This window comes from Chaetodon auriga, chromosome 18, assembly GCF_051107435.1.
Source record: "Chaetodon auriga isolate fChaAug3 chromosome 18, fChaAug3.hap1, whole genome shotgun sequence".
Lineage (NCBI taxonomy): Eukaryota > Metazoa > Chordata > Actinopteri > Chaetodontiformes > Chaetodontidae > Chaetodon > Chaetodon auriga.
Window position 1 is genome coordinate 12,506,736 of NC_135091.1, and position 18,127 is coordinate 12,524,862.

At 42.5% G+C, this 18,127-nt stretch overlaps 1 protein-coding gene across 1 annotated transcript; it reads left to right on the forward strand.

Moving 5' to 3' along the window:
- The first annotated feature begins 14,189 nt into the window (after window positions 1–14,189).
- On the forward strand, window positions 14,190–15,485 carry tcf21 (transcription factor 21). The gene is made up of 2 exons (XM_076756859.1): window positions 14,190–14,606; window positions 15,396–15,485. The coding sequence occupies exons 1-2, from the start codon at window positions 14,190–14,192 to the stop codon at window positions 15,483–15,485; spliced, it is 507 nt and encodes a 168-aa protein (XP_076612974.1).
- The last annotated feature ends 2,642 nt before the right edge of the window (window positions 15,486–18,127 follow it).

The following is an 18,127-nucleotide window of genomic DNA, read 5'->3' on the forward strand; positions in this document are numbered from 1 at the left end:
AGGAGTCCCTCTAAGAACCATAGAGGAGAACCACACGTGGAAGTGGGGTCGTCAGAGCTCCTTTTAATTACACACCTGGTTGCCCTTTGAGATAAAGTGTGTCTGTAATCAGGAAATGCATTATTGTCACTGTGTGCTTTAATGAGTACTATATGTTAATGTATAAGAGGAGAGGGTGAGTGCCAAACGCTGGCCTTCTATTACATACAACATAGGCTACTTTCACAATTCAGACTCAAGATCAGTTAACTGGGGATGGCTGGTGCATTTGGGGATGAAAGCTGTGTGCACAATTGGAAAACAGCATCACTGGTGACGGTAAGTCTTCAGAAAATAGATGTAAGTCTGTATAACTTTCCCAAAAGTAAGTGTGTGACAGAGAGAGGAAAGAGGCTCCTAAACTTTGTGCTTATACAGGTTTGAATTTGGGTTGAAAAGGGGGGGGGGTGAGAAGTGTTGACACAGAAGGATGTTTTGGGGTGGCGTTTGGGGAGCGAGCTGGGCCGAAGGTGCAGACTGATGATAGGAAGGAGGGATACTTGATAAGGGGGTGTTGTGTTTTAGCGGCTAAGAGTTTGGGAGTTTGAACATTGTGTGGCATCGGCGCATCTTTGCGGACCTGCACGCGATTTCTAATTGATCTGTTCTTGCTCATACTTGTGTCTGAGTGTGATAAAACAAAGCAACAACAAAAAAATCCTGCTCTTATCCAAGCAGCTCACACACAAACGCATGCCCACGCACATGCGCACACACACACACACATACTGATATCTAAATTAATGGTCTCCTTGGGGAGTCATCCAAAGGCCACGGGCGTTTGGGAGAAAAGATTCTTGGAAAAAGGCTTCATCATCAGAACATTCGCTCATTAGTAACCCCATCTCAGCCATCCAGAGAGAGAGAGGTACACTGAGGAATACATGGACAAGGTCATATACTTATCATGTTGAAGAGGCATTTACTTTACAGTCTCTCCAAATGACGATAAAGGTGGAAGATAGAGAGAGGCGGATCAGCCTTTGGTGTGAGGAGCAGAGACTTGGGTAAAGAGCATAAATAGTTCAAAGAAAGTCCAAAAACAGAGCGAAAGTTAAAAAAAATCCTTCAGTTCTCGGCGAGTTAGACTCCCTCCGTCTCCTTCAGCCTCAATCTGCGCAGGAAGTCATTAAAGAGTAAGCCAATAAAGCTGTGTCAGATATATTGTATCCCCGTCCTCCACAGAGATATAAAATATTGGCCTCCCGTTCTCATCAGACACAAGGATCAGCATTTTACAGGCCCACAATGTACTCCTTTGGAGTTCAGAGAGTTTACTCAAGTTATCAACTGTCTCGTTGTGGGTTTTCAACAAAATTGTTTCCGGTTGTGTTGAACATGACTCATAAGAAAAGGGCATCACGGGTAACACGTAGGTTTTAAATGTGGGAATGTTCGTCCCTACAAGTCAGTAACTCCAGCATTGGGTCTTGAAATGTGTTTTTTGGACACTAAAAATTGATTTGAAAATGATCCTGATACTTCCCATTTTTGCCATGACTATGAAACTTAAAGCTGCATTAATCAAATGTTGGCCACTAGGGGGCTCATAAACATCAACGCAAGCTTACAGGTACATATATCATGCTCCTGTTTTGTGGATATCATGTAATTTAATTTGGAGTCATTGTTCTGAGTACCTGAACACCTCTTCTTTCAGCTTTGTCTCCTTTGTTTGAACAGGTTGATCAGAGCCTCACGGCTGAAAGACGGAGGTTGATGAGAGTGGTGAGACTGAAACATAGAGTAGATATGCAAAGCTTAAAACCAATACAATGAGTTAAAAGGACTAAATAAAAAGCTAAAGGCAGATAGAAAGCTAAAAGATTACAAGTTTAAGTGATGACAAGTTACATGTTTTGGTTTGTAAACTAACTAAATGAATCAGCCAATTTATGTTTAAAGACAAATATCTTCCCATTAACACTGGATCAGATATGAAAAGGGTCACCCACACGTCAAACATACAGGGATGAAGTTAGTGTCTTTCCTTTGTTTTGACTTTCAGGCAACTTTTCAGTTTTGGTTCACTGCTTTGGTTCCCTCTAACTTCCCACCACCAACCAGCCGACAGATAAAAGTTAGTGATGAGCTGGTGAGCAAACGGACCATCTAGTAGCTAAAGAAGTTGGAAGAGACCAAAAATGGATCAAAGAGTGAGGCAATATTGCACACGCATTCACCAAGTGGCCACATATATGATGCAGGGGTATCTGCCGTGAAAGTTGCTGACACACGCTGTCTCTTTGTCCTCCGCCTGTCTTGTTTTTTTCCTCTCAGATTCAGTTTTTAACATATTTGGACAAGTCTTTTAATCTTACGCAAACAAAGAGGAGGGAAAGTAAGCAGCCCCCGTTGCTATTTCTGTTGATAAGACAGTTCATGCTCTTCCAAAACAAATATGCAACATATTAGTAAGTCGAGCAAGAAGAGAATGTTATTCATGCAAAGTTTGTGTGCTCTCCTTTTGATAGATAGATAGATAGATAGATAGATAGATAGATAGATAGATAGATAGATAGTAAATTAATGGTTGGAAAACAGGAGAGCAATAAAACATGATGGAGGGATAGAGAAGGAGGGAGAAGGGGAGAAGACGAGGTTAATCCAAACAGACATGTGCCAGGTTATTTTTACGACAGTCCCATCAGCCATTATCTGCCTGCTCTGTTATGGTTAGGGATAAATACAGACCTGGGCAATACCAGGGAGGGGTAGGTGTGTGTGCATGCGTGTGTGTGTGTGAATGGTTCCACGTCTGTGTAGTAATGTGTAGTTTCGTGAGCGTACGTATGTGGTCTCTTTTCCTCTCTGGCTCTCCTCCACTGCAGCAGCCAGTGAAGATAACCACAACAGTTTATTCCATTTCATCAGACGCTCTTCTGGCCATTTTAGTCCTAATGGACACAGAGCAGAACTCGCCTTTTTATCTTCTTGCTCAATAAAAATCTTAAGGCCAGTCTGCTCGTGAGACTCTCTGTCTCTGAGCTAAATAAATATCTGCGCATGGACTGAGGCGGTGAGTGGGAAAGAGGAAACGTTTGAGAGAGTCTGCGTGTTTGTGATAAGTGAAGCAGAGGGGAATTTTCTGTGGGAAACAATTGTGTGTGAAAGAGAGAACTTGAACATAGTTACATGATATCGTGATATCTGGCATCGGACTCTCATCTGCAAGCTCTCCAAACACCTGTGTTTAAGGCGTGGGGTGAAGATTAACGAGGGGTTTAAACTTAGACATACAGAGAAATTAATCTGTGTGTCTGTGCGCGTGTGCGTGCGTTCATGCATGTGTATTCGGGCATGTGTTTGAAAGATGGAGCGTTGTGTGTATTTAAACACCCTTGACACTATTTTTATCATTCGGTGCTTATTTAAACATGCATTTCAGTGTTGCCTGTGTGACTATCTACAGCATTTACACTCACCTGTTGCCTCAGGGGAGGCCAACAAGCATGTGTGCAGGCGAGTGTGCGCGCTCTCAGCCCATCTGGCCGTGTGCATGTGTCCTCCGAGAGGAGCAGAGGTGACGGTGAGTTTGGAGCAGCAGAGAAATGATCCGCAAGGTTTATTATCTTTAATTAGCATCCGGGGGAAAGAGATAGATAAGGACCACCATTTCGCTGATGGATCTGCTCTGTGTTTTTTTTTTTCCCAAACCAAGAAGAGAGTAAAAAAGCAGGAGAAACAGACTCCTGTTGTACCTTTATTTCCACCTTAACATGGATGGCTGCACAGTATCTCCAGTGTAATATGTTCTAGCTCTGAAATTGTGCTCAACTAGTGAATGCACACATTAATTAGTCAAACATACCATCCTATTTCTTAAAGCCCTGCTCTGCACAACGCAGCTAATGCAATAGCTTCTTCCATTTTGGGCTCTCCAGCTGCCTTTGTTTCCTTCTAAAGTCAGCACTGTCAAGGACGTTTGGTCAACAGTGCACAAGAAAGAGTTCACCAAAACTGAACTCTGCACGAATCCTCCACATGATTCCTCTTTGCATCTTCAGGGCTGGGTACCAAACTCTGATACTTTCATGGCACCAACCGAATTGTAACTTTGTACTACTTGCTAGCTAGCCAGTGCAGCTAACCTGTATCTCCTCATAGGTGAGTCCGTTCATCATGTCGTCCACAAGAGGTGGAGGGCATTTCTGACGGCAAACATAGCATTGCTTACCTACCGACAGGTAAAAGGAGAGAAATACACCTGAAGTTGACATGATGGATGATTTTCAGACCCAGGATAGCTGCTCTGCTAGCACAGAGAAAGTAAGAGGTCTCACTCTGCCACTATTTCCCAGTATCACAACCATCACGTTGGATTGGGCAGACTAGCCGATACAATGGCTTTTCTATTGCTGCCCTCTACTGTTTGTTGTTAATGTTCCTTTTGACAATTGTTTATACTTTTTTATTTAGTCCAAAACTGTACAGATACTCCATCAGTGTCTTCATTTCAGTCCAGTTCGCCCAATTGCCCAGGTCTTTTCACAGCTTCTTCCTTTGAAGAGAGTGATTGTGTAATCCTCTTTTCGTTAAGCTAGATTGTATAAAATTGGCATCTAAAAAGCATCATTCAGAAACCAATATTGAAGTCAAAGTATTGGTATCTTGGAACAAAACCCAGCTCTATGACTCTCCAAGCAACTCCTCTGAAAATAATGATTTCATTTAAATGAACTGACTTTGGTCTGAAGTGATGAATACTGATGCTTTACAATAAAATCAGCAGAAGAAAAACATTTAATAAAGAATCACATGTGTCACATCATGACAGCAATGGTGATGACAGCAAGGATTTTTAGTTATTTAGTGATTTTAAAACAAACTAAGCTGACTAACATGTGCTGAAGAATCATTAACAATAAAATAAGTTAACAGTGATAATTGAAATATTAGAATAACACGAGCACACACATACACACACTTCTCACCTCTTAAAATGCGGATTGCTGCTGTCAAATAAATAAACCCGAAAGTAAATACACATCAGGCAGCTGGACAGCAGCTGATACTCCACACTGATGGAGATCTTTTTGCATAACTGAGCGAGTGAGAGTGTGAGCAAGAAATAAAAGATCCATATACACAGACACGTGTATAAAATGTGTGTGTCTGTGTTTCAGAAGCAACAGCGCTTCTTTGGAATATGACATGTTGAACCAGAGAGAGCGAAATTGAAGTTTGGTGAAAATTTGGCTGTCTGTGTGATCATCAAGACTACGTCAATGCACGTGATGAGAGCTTAAATCATAAATCTTTGTAACTTTTGTAACCATAAAGAAAACAAGAAGAGTGGAGAGTTGTGCAGTGTTAGTGTGTGTGTCATAAATCTGTGACATTTAGAGAGTACAGCAGCACACCAGCGGAGATACACACCAAAATCCTGCAGTATGCAACACGTCTGCAACATGGCTTCAATGCATTCTGCTAAGATGCCCCTGCCTCTTTTACATAAAGATGGATATCCCTCTGAATGGGTCCAGTGGTGACTCACTTGCACTTTCATCCAAATACAGTTATTTTCTCTCATAACTGCCTGCATTGAGGTGTGATCCAAGACATATGCAAGAATGTACAAGCATTATACTCCAGTGAATGAATGCTAACATTTAGCCGAGAGGTCAGCAGACATCTGTTTGTGATTACGCCATAAAGGTAAGCTGCTGTTGTGTCTGTCCTCTGCTACTAAGTGGACCTGTCTGTTAGATGCTCCGGAGCTTGGGTTACGCTCACAAACAAATACATGCACACACTAATGAGGTAATACACACACACACACACACACACACACACACACACACACACTTGTCTGCTTCCTGCCTTGGGACTTGGGGTTCAGAGGATCTTAGGGGTCTCTTGAGACATGATGTTCGATGTTTGTGTGTGTGTGTGTGTGTGTGTGTGTGTGTGTGTGTGTGTGTGTGTGTGTGTCCGTCTAAGGGGCACTTTTATCACAACTCACATCTCACCTGTTCGTCATCTCCTGTTAGCATCCGGTAGCATTATGTGTGTGTCTCATGGGAGAACTGATAGACACACTCGCGCAAACACAGATTAGGCTGAAATGAGATGTGAGAAGGTGCTGCTAAGGTCAGCTACCTTAATCTTCCACACACACACACACACATGCACACGCACACACACACACACACGCACACACACGCACACACTCTCACACACACACACACACACCATGAGTTGTAGTCCTAAACAGCCAAGGAAGTCTACTCCATTTCATAATCTCACATTCCTTTCTTTGTCTTTCTTTTAGCTTTTTCTTCTCTCCAGTCCAACATTTCTGTCATAAATACAACTGATGGTTTTTCATGTTTATATTACAAGAGTGTAGGAGATTTGTTGTTGCATATCCTATGCCTGGCTTTCTGGCTTTCTGTGGGTGTACCTTATGTTAGTGTGCGAGGGTGTGTATAAGACATTGCACACATAAGTCAAATGTGCAATGTTTGTACAAGTTCCCTCCCTGTACATCAGGCCCACTCCTAGAGGGGGGGAGTATCAGCAGAGTAGCCCAGGAGGAGCCTCGATCCTGGGCCTGGGTTTCCCTGTGGGACCTGGAGGGAGATTGTAGGCTGGAGGGGAGCAGCCAGGGAGGAGGGGGGTATGTGTAATGTCTTTGCCCAGGAAGGCAGAGATTTTCCTGCATTTGGGGCAGTCAACACGTCCCTGGCTATCAGCCGCTCTGCGTGGTTTATCCAGAGATATCAGCAGGTTATGTGGGTGTACCGTACTCAAGCCTGGAGTTTGTTCATGCAGACAAGAGCAGGCTAACACCCCCCCTCCACAGAGACATATGCAAAGAAATACATAAATGCAAACACACACTCCACTCACAGTGGAGTGTGTGTTTGTGTGTACTGCCGGTCTGATTGTATGATGTCTTTAGGGACCGCTCCTATCTTCTTCCTGGGGCCTGATAATACTCTCCCTGTGCTCTGTGAGCTACAGTAATTACCACTGGCTGCCATAGAAAGTTACAATCAGTGTCTGTGTGTGTCTGTATCAGCGGTCTGTTTGTGAGCGTGCAACCATGAGCTAACCGGACCGCTGAGACAGAGGAGATATGATGTGATGAGGTCATTTCAGCTGCAAAGACAAAAAAAAAAAAAATGAGTTCATTTTTCAAACTAAAATAAAGGAGCTACACTTCAAGCATTTGCGAGGAGTAAATATGTTGATGTTGAATATAATAAAGACCAAGCAACAAACAAAGATTTTCCCCATTGGTAGCTACTCGGGAATTTGTGCACCTTATTTAACACGTTAGAAAATGTTCCACATATATAAACAGACACACACACACACACACACACCTGTCATTCCCCCCTGAGTAATGAGGAGGAAGAAGATCAAAGCATTGAACCTGATCCAGCCAATAAGAGCACAGCACTGTTTATCATCCCTCCCCATCATCGCCCTCCATGTTAACAACAGCCTGACTAATCAGGTGCGAATAATGTCAGCGACGGTGCAGCATTACACCGCTAATTAGGTGCGTATAGTGGTAATCCTGACATTATCTCCCTTCATTTACAGAGATCAGTCAGGGATTAGACCGATATGAAATGATTTTGTACTTTGGGTATACTTTGCTCAAATACTTGGACCTCAGCGTTCTGTGCGTTCCTCCATTAAATCTTAAATCCTTTACATGTAATCTCTATTTGACTTGAATTTGACTGAAAATGTCCCTAAAACCTTTTTCATTCTGATGTGCATGCATCTGCAGCGTTGCCGGTTCAATTCCAACCTTTGTTCCATGTCATACCGCTTCTCTCTTCGTCCCACTTCCTGTCAAACATCTTCACCAAAAAGGCCTTTTGTCCTTTTAATTGTAAGGGTTGTGCAACAAAATGCAAGCTACAGCTCCTTTATGCAACACACAAAAACAAAAACCTCTTATTTATCCTAGAGTGTGTGAAGTTTGAGGAAAGACTCTGTAGTCCAGTGATACAGCAGCAGATACAAACAGCTGCACATCTAAGGCCTGTAAACTCAAAGCCGAATGCCGCTTTGAAATACAGGTATTAGTGCTTAACAGCATTGAGTGTGTGGCTGCGTCTTGGCTGCAAAGCTTGTTTTTGCTCAGCTGTTTTGACTCTATTTGTTTGGGCTAGACGGAATTGACCAGACATCCAACAACAGAGAGTGGAGTCAGCAGAGGGGACAGTGGAGGGGGTGGGGGACAACACTGGGCGAAGAGGAGGAGGAAGAGGTGGGGAGACTGAGGATTTAGTACGGTGCTGGGAAGTCTGGTTTGCTGGGAGATCAAACCACACACACTCACTCACACACACACACACACGCACCCATCGGTACCACTGTGTGAGACAGAAAACTGAGCAGTGTCCCTCTCTCTGTTTATAAACTGTAGCCTCAATCACAGTGACAGAGACCAGACTTTTGACTCTGAAACCCAGCACTGTCCTACACAGTCCTAATGCCCAGTGCTGCTAAGGGAAGCCACACACTCACACACACACACACACACACACACACACACACCCTGTTTTTATCTGTGCATCCCATCACCAGCCCACAAGCTGGACCAGAGGTTGCAGCAGAGGTTAAAAAAGTGCCACACTGTAGTCGAACACATGCTCACACACAAACACACTCCAACTGCAGCTGCATGACGTCTCACTTACTTCCGACAGGCCACTTTGGGCACTCAGCCAATCCAAGTTCAAGCCAATACAACTTAAGTAACGGTGTGTGTATATGTTTTCTGAGCTGAGACATCAATACAATAGAGCCACAAGCTCAGGCTGTGCAGTTTCCCTGCCGTCATACCTTGTTACTTACTCTTTGTGGTTGACTTGCATCTGTCCGTCCGTCGTTTCTCTGTAACAGCTGGCTTTAAGGAAACTGTTTCTTAAGCAGAGGAGCAGCACACTAAACATATTCCTCCTGTCGCTCTCCTTTCTCTTTATGACGCAGATTCATAAATCCTGGGGCTATGTGCAAATATTTTTCTGCATCCTTGTGAAAACATTTTGAACTCTTCATCTCAATTTGCGCCGCACAGGGCAAATTTTGTATCTACTCACGTCTTTTCTTGAAAGAGCATTAAACTGAGCTGACAACATATGAAAGTGCATCCTTCTCTCTCACTTTCGAGCTTCCATCCACATGGATTTTTCTAAAGCGGTTGTAAGAGTAGGTGAATCTGAAAACGCTGGCCCAAAATACTGGTTGAGTGGATGATGATTGAGTCAGGGGCCATGTAGCAGTTAAGCAAAAGACAACTTTCTTAAAAAAGCCTTAAAAAAGCACTTGTATTGTCCCAAATACGAGAGCATGACCACTTCACGATGCAATTGCAACTTCTCTCTCCACTCTTTTTTAAATTCTTCACACCATTTTTGTATGCATCCATATTCAAAGATGAGATACCTGGATAGATGCCCAGTTTTGCTGTCAGTGGAGGAACCATTAGTCTCTATAGAGCAGGCATTTCACTGGAGATCTTCACAAAAACATCTGGAAACCACAAGTGTCAATGCACTAATATGTCTCAGAGCAAAGTGACAACATCTCAGTTTTTATCTAGTCCAAGCAGCCTGTTGTTGCTGCTGTCTGATGAGGTGAGGAGAGAAGCATTGAAGTGACGCTGAAGGTGCGGGTACTTCACAGATTCTCCAAGACATCACCAGATTTCTCCACGTACGATCCACAACATCCACGTCCATCCATCACACGCATTGTGAAACCGCATGCATTTACCACAGATGCACACAAGTGTGCATGTGTGCGCACATTCCAGAGACCAAAACACTCCAACTCCCTCACATTGTAAGGACAAGACTTCCAGGTCATTAACCTACACTGTGGCAGAGAATCAGTCTTATTCTGGAGCATCACTGTTTGCCTCCCCCCGGATGTTCCTGTCACTGACTATCAAAGGATTGTAGTCTTTTTGAAATATAATATGATATTTCCACTCCCATAAACTGCTTCATAATTCTCTCTTATTGCCCAGTTTGTCCGCCACATCCTTTCGCCCCGGCTTTCTCCACTCCCCGCTGAATCTTTGCACTTTCGGCAACCTCTCTTTTACTTCTTTCACTTTGATTTTTCTTCTTTTTTCCAGAGGTACTTGAACTGAGGCAAAAAGCAATTTGCGCATATGTGTGTGTGTGTGTGTGTGTGTGTTTGTGTGTGGAGGGGGAGTATGGTTGTGATAAGGGACAGGGAACTGGAGTGCTTAGACATAGATGGATGATGTTTTTCTCACCCCGAGCCTCACTCCAAGATTACAGTTTCTCAATCTGTTCTTCACAGCCACCAAGCAACTGTCTTTCTTTTTTCCCTTTTTGTTTTTTGTTACATTTTTTTTTTATATGTATGTCGCAGAAAAATACAAGTGGAATGTTTTGCTAATAAATAAAACATTATTTTGCTTCAGATTAGGCTCCCTTCTCTCACATAATGTATTGTTCAGTTGTTCCTTTGCCTTTTTCAGTTATTAACGCTCACACGGTTGGAGGAGGAAATTGGGGAGGAAAGAAAATGAGAAAATGTGTGTTTTTTCTGAATGTGAAGTCTGGCTGTGCGAACGTGGAAAATTCTAATTTGATTCAGGTCAAAGTGAATCTTAATCTTTCTAGCAAAGTTAAATATTGGTAGTTAGAGAACATGGTTGATAATGTAATGTCACAGTGAGCATCAGTCACAGCCTTTCCTCTTCTTCAGTTTCCACTTTTATTTTTTGCCCGAATTTTCTGGAAAATTTCTTTCCACCTATTTCATTAATCGAATACAGAGACTCTTTTACATGTTAAAGTGAAACTAAAATTTAAAATGCCACTTTTAGTGTAAGGAAATAAAAACTACAATCATACTGCAGCTGCATATTTTACAAGAATGGGACAAAGATGTTTATGGATTTGTGGACACAGTATCTAAGCTTCAGGCCTCTCTTTGGGCGTTTCTCATTATTTCTGTGATGCACTACTGACTGGAGCACCTCAGCCCTGTTTAGCCTAAAAACAAACAAACAAGAGCAAAATGCCCAACTTTACAGCAGAGATATACATGTTTACAACTTGGTACGAAAAACTGCTTTGGTCTCAATAGCTAATTTCCCCATTCATGACGACTGTAAAGGGGTGGATTTTCATATTACTCACTTGTTTAAATTATATTAAGGTTTCACATAATGTATTATTGCGGGCAAGGCCACTTTGAGTAACAGCTGGCTGCTAGGTTTCAGCAACCAGGCTTCATTTGACCCACCACAGCTCCACCAACACTCCACCTCATTGCCCCTTTTTGGATTAGCAAGGAGTTTGATGAAGGTCAGACACTGAGCTTCACAGTGGCTCTTCAGAAACCTTTGGGTGATGTCACAAACGCTACATCCATGTATTATACAGTCTATGGTCAAAACTCATAGCAACTTTGAGCACAAATCACAGATAAGCCTGGTCAGTGGTTTATAATGTCAGCCTCCAGCTGATTAACTGTCTCTGTCATGTTAGAAATGAAGAGATACAAACTACTTCAAATTCTTGTCCTTGCAGATATCACAGCAACCAAGCATTTCAGTAATGACAGTGTCAGTGGGAACAAATTCACAGCCCATCAGTACTGCACTGATGGAGGTATAAAAATAAATGTCAAAACATACACCAAGGATAAAAACACCAACAGGAGAAATGAATTCTAAATTCAGTTCCAGCAAGCGCACCTTAACGAGTCACTGGTGTCTTCGTCATTACATATACAGCATTACGTGTTCTACACCACATTCCCATAAGAACGTCTCATGTAGAGCCACTGCTTCTCAACATGCACAGTTGTTTCAAACATTTAACAAAGGTGTTTGTCTGGGTGACAGAGAGAGAAATGATAATGACCCCGGGCATCAGGTGTCCCCCTCGGTGGCAACATCTGGAACCCGTCCCTTCATGGTGACATCACACAACCAGCCTAACCTTTGGCCCCAAACCGGCTAATTAGCAGCATGTCCCTCCATAACTGCCGGGTCCCCTCTTTTTTCTCCCTCCATCTTCCTCACTTCACCCCCCCTCGACCTCCACCTGTTGCCTCATGTCACCGTGTGTGTGACTGAGGCTCTGAGTTTCCTAAACACTCGCGGTACATTGTTTTACCGTTCACATGAAGGCTAGAAAAAAACGTCTGATGGCTAAACAGGCTCGGTGCAGGAACACTCTGTGACAGATATTAGCTTTCTCTAGCACAGACACACATGAGAACTAAAAGCTTTGCGTGTACAAATGACAGTTAGAACAGTATTACATCAGGGTCAGTGTTTTATTGACGCACGGGGGAGAGGAAGACGCCTGTGCTCTGTTTCATGAGCTATTTTAGTTCATCTCCCTCTCCCTGACTCTCTCTATTACTCTCTGGTGGATCCATGTATCTCAGAGGTGATCATCAATCTCGCAGAGTCTATTATTACTTTTCCACAAAGTGCTTTGATTTCCAGCCCACCCAAGAGATTAAGCCCCCTCCTTTCCCACTTTCTTCTCTCTCTGTCCCCTCACCTATCTCCTCCTTTTCTTTCTGTCTGCTCTTGCTTCCTTGCAGTGTCAGTCTGGCAAACTTCTTTCCGTATTTGTAATGTCCATTCTTATCAAGGTGTTATTTATTTCTAACTGGATCCGAAATGCATGTCAGCATGAAGTGTGTTTCTGCACTGTGTCCATTCTAGTGGATAAAACATAGTGGTGGTGCCTGTTCAGTGCACTGTGACACCGGAAGCAAGGGAGTTAAAGGTCAGCTCTCCAGAGACACACCTCTCATACTTGCACACACTTCAGCTGTGCAGGCAAAGACGTTGTGCTCACACACACACACACACACACACACACACACACACACACATACAAATAAATCCTGCATCCCAGCAAGAAAGATCTACAGCCTCATGCAAATGTGCTGCCTTATGGGCACGCATGTGTGCACAATATTTTAGTCACTTAGTGCAACTCAGAATGAACAATTCATATGTAAAAAAGAAGTCAGCAAGATGCACATGAGCATCATCATGTCCTCCTGGTGCAACCCAGTGGTTTCCACTTAAAGCACCTCCAGAGAGCTCCAGAGACTTTGTTGTTTGGACTTGGCCCTGAGTGGACCAGTGCATAGAGCATCAGTGTGGAATGATGTGGAAGGCCAAACAGGGGATTGTGGGTGCTGGGTATCTATTACATCAGAGGGGACCAAGGCGCCAGTTTGCCATTTGAGATGTGAGACCCCCCCCCCAACCCCTTGCACTTTATCCTGTTAACAGGCAAGATGTGCTGAAAGTTACATGGGCCCTGTGACTGGCTAATACCAAATACTTTGAATTTTTGATTTTAGGGTAAAGTCTGCAGTACTGTTGTATAAGAAATAAATTTACTGATTTCTGTTTTATATTATAGTAAAAATAGCAAGTTTTCCCACAATAATTTACAATTGCAACTTTGGATTTAAGAAGCAACACAGTGTATTATAAAAAACAAAATACTCTAATTTAGCAAATGTGACTTATGTTCTATTTATGCCAATGATACATTGATTTTCTCTCTGATTTTATTTACTAAGAAACTGTGGTCAACTTGATCTCCTTTCATGTGTGCTCCAGGTCGCAGGAAATTTTTCTTCAGGTATTAAAGGCACAACAAAAATGGGCTGTACCACCTGCTAGCCACATTGCCACACACATGTGAATATTACCAGATTAGATGTGTTTCCCAACTTGTTTACAGGAAGATCATTAATATTCCGTAGTTCTCAGTAAAGATTAGGCCCATCTGAAGTTCTTGAGAATGTCCAATGGGGGTAAATCTAATTTTAATTTCTAAACGGAATAGTTAAACTACAGTGGAAATAAACCACATATTCTACATTCTACTGGGGACCCCTCCAGGGTCCCTTGGGGTCCTGGAACCCTTTGGGAACCCTCATGTTAGATCGGCGCCAGTGTCTCCTCCCAGCATGAGGTAACGCCCTCTCCAGCCGTGGAGATAAAAGCTCTGCTCCATCGGGCTCCCTTCACGCATAGTCAGCAGTTGATGAAATCTTCTCCAAGGCGTGTGTTTGTCCACCTTGTTCATTCCTGTCCTGCCTTTCCTGCTCCCATGTTTTGAGCCCGCTCCAGCTGGAGACAGTTTACCATGTCCACCGGGTCTCTCAGCGATGTCGACGACGAGCTCCTGGACGGCATCCTGAAGTTTGGCTCTTCCGGTAAAGACTCCAACGAGAGCACAGAGGAGAGCTCCAACTGCGAAGGCGCAAACGACGCGCCGGGCAAGAAACGGAAGACGGCGTCCCGGAAAACGGCACCCAAGGGTGTGGCGCAGCAGGAGGGCAAGCACGTCCAGCGGAATGCGGCCAACGCCCGGGAAAGAGCCAGGATGCGCGTCCTGTCCAAAGCCTTCTCCCGGCTGAAGACCACCTTACCCTGGGTACCACCGGACACCAAGCTCTCCAAACTGGACACGCTGCGCCTGGCGTCCAGCTACATCGCGCACCTCCGGCAGATACTGGCCAACGACAAATATGAAAACGGATTTATCCACCCCGTTAACCTGGTGAGAGTGAGGGATAGAGTGTGAGGGGGAAAACAGAAAACAAATCTGAGTGATGGAAAGTTGAAGTGAAGCGTCTACAAATTCTGAAGATGTAGGCCGAAATATATTTATTAACTCTAGAACTGAGCCTTTTTTTTTTTTTTTTTAATTGAAGCCTGCAAATGTGATGAAATAGATTGATCAGGACTTGAAGCTGGGGTGCCCTCTCCTGATCGGCCTCACAGGAGGAAGATTGCCAAAGTGACAAATCAGGGACAAGCAGGTGCATGAGAGATGAAAACAATTCCTATTAATGCTGAGTGTTTTTCAGCAAAATCTGACTCAGGGTAAAGAGTTTGGGTTAAAATAGGGTTAGGATATCTTCATGTATAAAGAATTAAGATCATCCCAGAAAGTATAGGCCTGTCATTTTTGTAAGGACGCAGATCAGCGTTGGGCCTCATGTCATTTCCTTCAAATAAATTCAATAAGTGTGCAATATCTCATATCACTGCATCTCCTGACTGAGACAAAAAGTTAAATTAGATAATACATTAAAATTAAAGTCACTGTCAAGAAGATCAGTTTCATTTCTAAATAATAAAACCATAAAGCTGTTACAGATCAGATTGTTACAGCTGCTTTTAGGCCTGTTTAATCCAATGCACGAACATCTGGTGCTATTCATTATCCACTCGATCCTTCCAGGTGATTCATTGACGCATAATCGTTCCGAAATTTTGTTTGACTTGGATGTAATGATGTGATGAATCCTCTCTTTGTCCTGACTGACCGTGTGTTCCTCCGCAGACGTGGCCCTTCATGGTCGCTGGCAAGCCGGAGAACGACTTGAAGGAGATGCTGAACACAACGCGGTTATGTGGAACAACGGCGTCCTGACGAAACCAAGCGGAGTCCTCTGGACGGTGAAAGGAACGATGATTTTTACAAGAAAAAAAAAAAAAAGAAACCAAATCAAACAAAGAAAAGAAAAAAAAAAAGATAGTGACTGAAATGCACGGCTCATCTCCGCAGACGTTGAGTGGGAATAACGGAGAGGGCGAGTATCGGCTCTCCTTTCGTTCCCGTAAAGAGAAATCAAATTTTATTTAAATGCATCCTGCCACCTATCGTTGTCTTTGCTGGTTCAAAGATAGACTGCTTCAAATCGCTTTTTTTTTATACTCTGCAGATGCATTTTTGTACCCATGCAGGCCTGCTTTGGCGGCTGCATTATGATGGATGGATGCGCACATGAAAAGCTCAAGTGTCCTCTGTCTCAAATGGTTGTACAGATTACATGTATATAAAATATATTTGTATCACTTTTACACCTCGTCTACTGATTTTTATTGATTTATTTTATTTTTTTTAATTGAGCTGAATGGTGTTTTATTCCCGTGTGTGGGCCCGAGCTTTGACCCACTCACCCCTCTTATCGCTCCACTCCTTCAGAAAAGCAGAGCCTGAGCACCAGCGAAGCGCGGCGCAGATAAGTCTCTCTGTTGTTTCTGAAAGATAACAGTGGACGTGGTTGTCATTACATAAACAAACGTTTGCCTTCAAAGATTATTTGGAGTCTAAAAGCAGTTCGAGCTCTTGTAGTATAAACTAGTCAAATGAAGTCGGCCTCCCTGCCAATTCATTGATAAATCCACGAGAAGATTTAGAATTTGCTGATAATTTCACGTTGAATGTTTTAAAAGGCCATAACAGCTCATTGGCAGACCATAAATTAAGTAAAGATTTGCCTTTATTTAATGCGAATAACAAGGTATCTTATAATAACCTAGTTTACTTAGTTTCTGGAACAGCAGGCTATCAACGCGAGAATGGGATTTTTAACCAGCGTTATACGTTCAGGCTAATTAACCGTCATGCGTCCACTCATTGGCTGAATCCTTAATAGTCTATCCAATCAGGAGCGGCCGAGTTTGAGCCGTTTTGAAAGCTGGAGCAAACCTGCGCGCTGAGCTTTAATCCCGCCCAGACAAGTTGTTTGATTTCGCTCGGGTTGTGACCGCTGTGTTTACATCAGACGGACAGTTACTTATGCGCTCTGACACACGGCCTCTCTCTCTCTCTCTCTCTCTCTCTCTCTCTCTCTCTCTCATTGCGGTTTACTAGGCCTGAAAGTAAAGGCGGATCCTGCTACAGACGTGTCCACATGGTAGATCACCATTTTTCTTTGCATGGGATCCCTCCGCTTTCTCTCTGTCTTTCCGTCTCTCTCCCTCTTGGCTCTCACGCGCACAAATTTGTATCATTTTAAAAAGAGGGGAAATTGCATTTGTTTGCATATTTAAGGAGTTTGTGCACAATGGGAACATAACTCGTGTCTTTTTTTCTTAAGTACAGTTTGCAGTACATGTAATTTACTTCTATATAAATGTCTATTTTTTGCTGCCCATACTTCATTATATTTCAGAGCATAGCTGCAGCCAAGCCTGTAATAATAGGAAATGTTGAGATAAAGTGGTAATAAAAAACCCTCCATGTATCATCCAACTAGGAATTAGTCAAAAATAAGAATGATCTTATTTTAATCTGACAGTGCAAACTCCCTTTAGGTCATTAAAGTAAAACCTTCAAATTCCCAGAAAAATTACCAAGGACATGACCTCAGTGGCAGCTATGGTGCAGGTGTCCATTAAAATGTTAAAATTGTTGCCTCAGTCATGATAATAACACCGACTTTATCCATTCTGCTTCCTACTGAGGACTTCTCTCTGCTTTTACTTAAGAATATTTTGTATGCTGGACTTACGCTTGTGTGAATAAGATGAATTTTTCCATATTCACTAATCACCAGTGTTTAATATTTCAGCTGTATTTAAACTGATTTTTTTATCATTATTATTTTTTAAATAGTGGTTTTACAAACTCAAGCTCTACTTACTGGCTTGTTTCAGCTTTTTACAGCATCTCATGGTCTTCACCTACAGAACAGTTTTCTCAGTTGTCATGTAAATATTTACATTATCACTGAGTGCTTATGTGCTAATTTTGCTTTGTCATCACAACGATTTTCCAGGGACTAGCAGTAACATGCATTCAAAATGTTACGTAAGTAAAAATATGAAAGTGTTAGCGTTTACTGAGAGTACAAAAAGTAAAAGTCCTCATTATGCAGAATGGCCAATTACAGACTGACATATCTTAGATTGTAGAATTATTATTATTGATGCATCAGCTACATTACTTTAATGCTGCAGCTGCTAAAGGTGGGGTTTATTTTTCACTATATATACTGCTGGGTATCAATCAATAAAGTCTTATACATCCAAATGGATTTTTTAAAATTATATTTTGAATTATTTATGTGAATGTAGATAGCGACAATCAAACAAATGTAGTGGAATAAAAAGTGCAATATTTCTCCAAGAACTATAGTGGAGTAGAAGTAAGAAGTAGCAGAAAATAGAAATAGTCAAGTAAAGTAGAGGTACCTCAAATTTGTACTTCAGCACAGTGCTAGAGTAAATGTACTTAGTTACACTCCACCACTGTTTGCTTATTCACTTCACTTTGCCTGTGCAAAA